This window comes from Hetaerina americana, unplaced genomic scaffold (genome assembly GCF_022747635.1).
Source record: "Hetaerina americana unplaced genomic scaffold, ioHetAmer1.1.p SCAF_121, whole genome shotgun sequence".
NCBI lineage: Eukaryota > Metazoa > Arthropoda > Insecta > Odonata > Calopterygidae > Hetaerina > Hetaerina americana.
In genome coordinates, this window is record NW_027286304.1 from 430,537 (window position 1) to 438,009 (window position 7,473).

The 7,473-nt window shown below is 38.8% G+C and overlaps 1 protein-coding gene across 1 annotated transcript; it reads left to right on the top strand.

Moving 5' to 3' along the window:
* Positions 1-3,797: 3,797 nt before the first annotated feature.
* LOC139685936 (uncharacterized) lies at positions 3,798-5,381 on the top strand. The gene has a single exon (XM_071583073.1). The coding sequence runs from the start codon at positions 3,798-3,800 to the stop codon at positions 5,379-5,381; it is 1,584 nt and encodes a 527-aa protein (XP_071439174.1).
* The last annotated feature ends 2,092 nt before the right edge of the window (positions 5,382-7,473 follow it).

Below are 7,473 nucleotides of genomic sequence, written 5' to 3' on the forward strand. Positions count from 1 at the left end.
AGGAACGGAAATTCTATTCACTGATTTGACATATATAATTTTCATACTTGCCTTAACCCTGTTAACGTTATTCAAATTTATGAATGCATCTCGTATGAACAGAGGGTTGTTCACCAGGATGGGTCCGCCTGCGTTTGAATTTAGTTTTTGTAGACTATGTCTTAGTAGAAGTGGGAGATTAGTGGACATTTTTGTGCAAAACAGTCCACATAAGGCTTTGGTCACCGAAGTGATGGAGGATTTATTGCGGTTGAAAGTACGTAGGTAATAATATTAGAGGCATGTGTACTGTTTAGATGCAGCATGATTGAACGTTTGTTTGCGTTAAAGTAATTACAATGTCCAACTAGTACTTCGTGGGGAATTGGATGGAAAACTGTCATATAATTCATTCTGATTATCCATTCCGGTGTACTTATTCTATGTAAATGAATGTAGTGTTTCTGATCAATTTATTAAGTGTCAAACGTAATAAATGGAAGTAAGTAATATGATGTCATTATCAAAAAAGCACGACATCAATTAGCCCAAAGAGGCATTCGTCGATAAAGAAGTTCGCTTTCTTTCCTATTCAGGTAGTTCAGCAGGATCGCATGCCTTGGATAATTTGCCATAGCTGCCTGAATCGTCTGTCCGAATTCCGAGATTTTAAGACATGCTGTTTACGAAATAAGTTAGTTTTTGACAGCATGTGTCAGCTGTGGAGGGATGAAATGTCGCACCAGAAATCGAAATTCAAGAAAAAACAGGTAAGTGAACCGTCATGTTTAGTTTTTAGCTGATTGCTGAAATTTTCCGTGGTGATCTGATTTGAAATTTAGGAAATGCTAGGCTATGTTTCGCCCATCAAACATGAATAGTTTATGTTTTGAATGGGGAAATATTCATTGTTTAATATGAAACATCTATGCGGATGTATTTCAAAAGCTGGTGTTCGCTCTCGGAGGCTCATTTGTTATGGACGTAGTAAGAGAATTTTGGAGATAAAGTGACAATTCGATGTGCAATCGTAAACACTCGTGTCCATCTGTTTTCCGCATACAAAATTACATATCTACGTCCTAAATGATCAAGTGTGAGGGTTTTTTCCCTAAGTTTAAGCCCCTAAAAAGGCAGTTTATCCATTTTAATTAATGTTACTAGCTTCAGTCATCAGTGAGGCGTAAGATTTTCGTATCAATGTCCTTTTATGGGACTCTTTCCTCTGTCTAGGTATTCTGTTTTTTTTATAGCATTGGCTATAACGTATTAAATTCAGATAGTATTTCATTTCAATAACATTTGAATTCTTATCTTATATTATGTATTACGTTTATCTTTGGTAGTTCTTGTGTGATTAACCGATGTTACCAAATGGTTAAAGATATATGGTTTGTGTCGTGTGTAGTTCATTTTTTGTTTGGTCAACTTTTAAAAGTTACGGTTTCATATTATTATATTCATATCGGTTTTATATTTTATCTGTTATAATTTTTTGGTTATGTACTACTTTCTGCGTGTTTTCCAATGCAGTGAAATGGCGATTCTCACTAAGTCTTTCGGCCAGATTCCTTAACTTATTGTCCTGTAGTTCTCACATGATGTAGCCTTTACCTTTTTCGGAGTAGGAACTAAAACTGATCTCAAAAAGTCTTCCGGCCAGATTCCTTCCTCATAAATATTACGAATCAGCCCATATAGCCTCTTCCCCCCGCATTTTCCTAAACATTTCAGTAGTTCCGCGGGAATGTTATCCACTCCCACGGCCTTATTTAGTTTCATCTCCCTTAATGCCCTTTCTATCTCATCGTCGAGTATGCCTGGACCTAAGCTATCTTCGTCTACGTCATGTTCCTTTTCTATGTCTAACTTTGTTGGTCTAAGTTTTTTATTATACAGTTCTTCTATATACTCCTTCCATTTCTCTTGGATCTTTCCTGTGTCAACTATTACTTTACCCGCATTATCTCTAACTGTTAGCATAGATCTTCCTTTCTTACTTCCCGATAACGATTTAACTTTGCTGTACAGCGCATCAATTTCACCCTTCCTCTGAAAACTTTCCATATCAGTTCTCAATATATTTACATACAATTAAGTTCACCTTCAAAGTATTCCCCATTGACTACAATGCATTTCTCCAATCGATGCTCCCATTGTTCTGAAACATTTCTGAAATTCATTTATCGGGATGTCCTTCAGGGGACTTCTAGCGATTTTTATTTTACCTCCTCCTCCACAGTGTCATAATGCTTTCCTTTCATGTCCCTTTTGAGTCTGGGGAACAAAAAGAAGTCACAGGATGCTTTCCTTTCATGTTCTATTGAGTCTGGGGAACAAAAAGAAGTCCCAGGATGCTTTCCATTCATGTCCCTTTTGAGTATGGGGAACGAAAAGAAGTCACAGGGAGCTTTCCTTTCATGTCCCTTTTGAGTCTGGGGAACGAAAAGAAGTCACAGGGAGCTGAATCTGGTGAGGAGGGGGATGGACGACCGATGTCATGACGGTTTTGGTCAAAAACTGCATCATGGAGAGGGCAGTATGAGCCCACAAATGAGAAGGCAAGGGACAAATTTGGCTGCAACCCATTTCACATGCAAACCTTTAGATTGAATCGTCTGAATTTAACTACATGGCACTCCAGAGATCTCTCAGAGTTGATTAATATAGGTACTCACATGGTCTTCACGATTGAAGGCATTGATTTTGTCGACATTTTCTTCAGTTCTTGACGTTGAAAGGCTGCCCGAACGGGGTCGGCAATGTCGATTTACATTTCACCATTTTTAATTTCATTTATTTTTTAAATTTATTTAGTAAAAATTGTGCACATACAGCAGGATTGCCAATTTATAGTGACACGTACAACAGCAACATATAAGGACACAAACATCAACAAGACTATAATTAGCAGTTATTAAAGATAAATTTTCATAGAAATAGCAAAAACAGTGAAAGAAAGGAACAAAACCTGGATGTGGGAGTGAAAGGAGAGATTGTGCTAGTTCTTTCGAGAGAGATGTGTCGGAGAAAGGTTTATAAATGTGTTGGCCTGGGAGTGAGAGTGGGTCAATGCTTTCGGGAAGGGAATTCAGTAAAGCGGGGAGACGGAAGAAAAGGGAACGTTTGGTGAGGGACAATCTGGGAACGGATTGGTGGAATAAAGAGTGATCGCGGGTAACTCGGTAACTTAAAATGTGTAAACCACTCTTGGACTCTGGTTTTTCTTAGGGCAGCGTCCCGAGAAGCAGTCTTGAGTTTTGCAATAGTTCCCGCAGCCAATTTCCCCTGACAGGAAACAAAATTTCACTGCAGCAGGATGCTCTTGATAATCTGCCATCACATTTTTTGCCGAAATGAAAAAGGTTTTCTCACTGAAAGAGCTCTCACAGACGGGCTGATCCATTCACAGCGGCAGCATACTGACACAGGAAGTGTGAGCCTGATTTACAACAAGCCCAACAAAGCCTTCCCCCACTCTCGCTCCTCATTGTAGCCCAATTTGTGTCTAAACTTTTTATTTGTTGAACACTGTACAGAATAATGTTAATTTTAAAAACAGAGGTAAGATAAAAGTCAGTGCAACGAGATGATATGTTGTCTTTTTAAAATGTTATCTGTAAATTATTTAATAAGAAGTCTTCTGAGTTGGCAGAGCAAAGTCATGGGTGATGTCTTAATCAGAAGGATCTTCTGTACCCTTTATTGCCTTGATCTGTATCCCCTAGGATTCATCACTGTTGGTGGGCAATGGATTCCGCAGGAAATCGGCAGTGGATCGTATTGCCTCTCCCATTGGCAGTGGCATTCGCAGGGCGATGAGGAGATGCCATGTTGGAACCAGTGACGACTACCTGGTAGAGCATCCAAAAGCTTCTGGTGTGGATTGCAGCGTTGGTGCCTCTGTTGGAAGGGGTGAGGTTGAGTATGTGTCAGAATATGGTTCCTGTCCCAAATGCCGGGAAGAATTTATGAACTTGAATGAGTTGAAGGCACACAGAAGGAAGTGCAGAAGACTAAACCATGGCAGTTCATCCTCAGGTGTGCGGACTGAGGTCATTGATCAAAGGGGGCATGGAAAGGCTTTGGCATTCCAGGACCCAATCCGCTTTGACCCCTGTCTATGTTGTGCTAGGTGCAAAAGGACATTCAGCTCAAAGGAAAATCTTGTACGACACATTGAGAAGTATGACTTCAATTGTGCTGCGAGAAATGTGCGGAAGAGGGGACAGGATGGCAGCGAGGCCGTAAGGGAGGAAGCAAGATGTGCCGAAGCCACGGCAGATGCCATGGAATTTGCTTTAAGCAATCAGCATAGTTTGAGCTTGATGGAAGTCAGTTGTAATCAGGAGAACTACCTCAGTGAGGCACGTGGGATGGATTTGCGGTATGAAGATTGTCCCAGACGGCATGTGTGCCACGAAAGTGCCAATGAATGTAGTTCAGGGTCTCTTCCATCAGTTAAGCTCAGGGAAGAGAACCAAACGATTTCGGTTTCAATGGGAAAAAGCTCGGCATTCAAAGAAAAGAGTTCTAATGTCCGGTTGGTCAATTTGGCAGGTGAAGATGGTTTCCCATTGGTGGAGAGTGTACAAGGAGGTACTCACAAGAGAGCTTTGTGCAGAGATAGGGTTGGAGAGACTCTTTTTGAGAAAGAAGTCCATTCAAACGTTCCTTTGGGTGATTTGAATGAGTTGAATGTTTTCTCAGGACACAGAGGTCTAGAGTCTCCGATGGAAGAAGGACTGCCTTCGGAAGGAGGTACCAATGTCAATGAGTATCCTTTTCGAAAGAGTAGGTCCGCGGTTGGAAGTGTGTTGTTTGAGGGAAATGAGAATCCACATCAGGAGAATAGACTTTTTGCATGTGACTACTGTGGGAAGTCATATGGCCTCAAACCAGAGTTGAGGAATCACATAGTCAATTGTCACCTGACTCCGGATCCACAGAAGTGTACCGTATGCCATAGATCGTTCACAAATGAGGAGGAACTGCGGGAACATTCCAAGACACACCCAAAGGGCAAGATGTTCTACTGTGCGGTGTGCGAGGAATGCTTTTGTTTCAAAACTGAATTGAGGATGCACATCATGGAAGTTCACGATTCCAAAACGGCATTGATTTGCAGCATATACAGTAATCGTTTCCTTTCTAAGGTTGATATAGGCTTGCAAAAGGCACTGGTCCGCACTGAATCAAAGAAATCTTTCAAATGCAATGCTTGTGGAGAATTATCTATTGGGAAAACATTGTACGGACATCATATTAGGTTTTGTGATCTTAAGGAAGTTTGTTTTCAGTGTAATGTTTGTGGGAAAGAGTTCTGTGCTAAAGATAATCTATCTGCTGACAATGTTGTTCGTACAAAGGAGAAGAAATCTGCATGTAGGGTGTGCCATTGAACCTTATTCTGAAGTCGTGAGAGGAATGTTCACAGAAGGTCATTCCATTTGAATATTCGACCTCACAGATGCAGAATCTGTGGCAAAATGTTTTTAACCCTCTTAAGTGCAGTGGGGATTCCAGGGTTACTTAGTGAGAAGTGCGAAGGGTAATTTAAGAAAATGTATCACCTTAGGAAAAAAAACATTAAGTTATTTGTTTAGATATCCATATGCAGTTTTTTTTATGTCAAAATAAAATATTGTAGTTAACAATGATGTAATACATTTACATCATCTGAAAAATAAATGTTATTATTACAGTATCATAAAATTTTGAAGAATATTTTTTTGTTAGCAATAATATTTCGATTTTTAGACACAATACTAATATTTTTTAAAAACATTTTTCAACAAAACTACCACATTTAAAATATAAGAAAGAATCAAAAAGACATGAAGAAAAAATTATAAATAAATAAAAAGAAAAACCAGTGAATTGCAAATTTTTTTGTCAGCCTCTGCATAGTTCGAGTTTGTTGAAAAGGCTGATCTCACCAAGTCAAATTGGGACTTTTCCCCTTTCCTTGAGACTGCGGCAATGTGCTTACAATCTAAAGACAGGAAAAAACAAAGTTCTAACTCATAGAGAACTGCTGAGAATGTAATCCAATACACAGGGCGCAAATGATTATATAGGATGGACGGCAGCAGTGCTCTCATTTCCATCTTATCAACAAAGTCTGAATAAGCAGTTATATATCAACACCACCACACCATAACACATTCAAGAGATTACAGATGAACACAGATTAGTAGCCTTTCAGTGGCTTTTCATAGTGGAAAGAGCACTCAGAAAAAGAAACGAGCAGACAATTAGGCTGAGCTTCCCGACATGTACAAAACTGAACCTAAAATTATAGTAAGAATTATACTTTTTGAAAAGCATTTGAAATTTCTAACAAAAAATTAAAAAATGTGTTATGTAGTTGTATGGAATTCACTCTATTGATAGCACAAAAACTATAAATTATTAAAGAAAAAAACATAAGTTACAGCGATTTAAACAATAGCCTACTCAAGAGCCGATATATTGGCCTGCCACACTAAGAGGGTTAATGATTACCACTCTACGATATACATGCTGTTACCCACTCAGATGTGAAGCCCTTTGGGTGTCCTGAAGATCTCAAGGCTTTCAAGGAGAAACAGATATTAAATGTACGTTTAAGAACGATGCACAATAAATCTAAAGAGGAAATATGTTCATGACCAAGTCAATGTTGTTAATATCTTCAAAATTCTTGTTTTGAATTTGGTGTGACTATTTCATTTCATCACTTTCGACTTCTTCCTGTACATCTTATGAATGTATTTATTTTGCAATAAAATAAAAAAGTACATTTGTTATTTGACTTATTTCTTAATGAACTTAAACTAAAAAGAAAGTGGACATAAACTCCATAAAATGGAATGAAAAACGAAATGGTAAATAAATCAGCTGTATGATAATTAAATGAAAGGAAGAGAAGAGAAGAAAATCGAAGGATGGAAAAAATATTCAAAGATAGATGCAAAGAGTGATAATAATACTTTATTCATTTTAAAAAATGGTGCAGTCACATTAGATGGCATCAATATAAATATTATTTAACATAAAAACAGTTCTTAAATGTGATGAAGATTTTCACAGAGGAATTCATCCAATGTGTGAATTGGATGAGCAAGTAGACGGACATATCCCAATATGTTTTCCATGTAGGCTTCCGCGGAGATTTTTGATGTAGGAAGTGGTTCTTTCGGGTTTTCTTCCGCGTGTATCCATTTTCCTGACAATATTTCGCCAACGTTCCAGTTGGCTTCCTCAGGTCCACTGAAGTGCCGGTGCAGGTTTTGGTCCAATATATATACCCTCCGTTTGGCGTCTATTTTGTGGAGGTGTGCTGTGATTCGTTTAAATCCTTGAGGACCCGTTTCCACGCGCTGGCGAGGGGGTAGCCGTCCTCGCGGTTGAAATTTCTGGGTGTTTTTGCAATTTCAATTGCCTCTCTGATAATCCTTGGATAGTAGCGGCCTTCTTTATTCAATAAAGTGGCGTTGTCAAACTCAATAT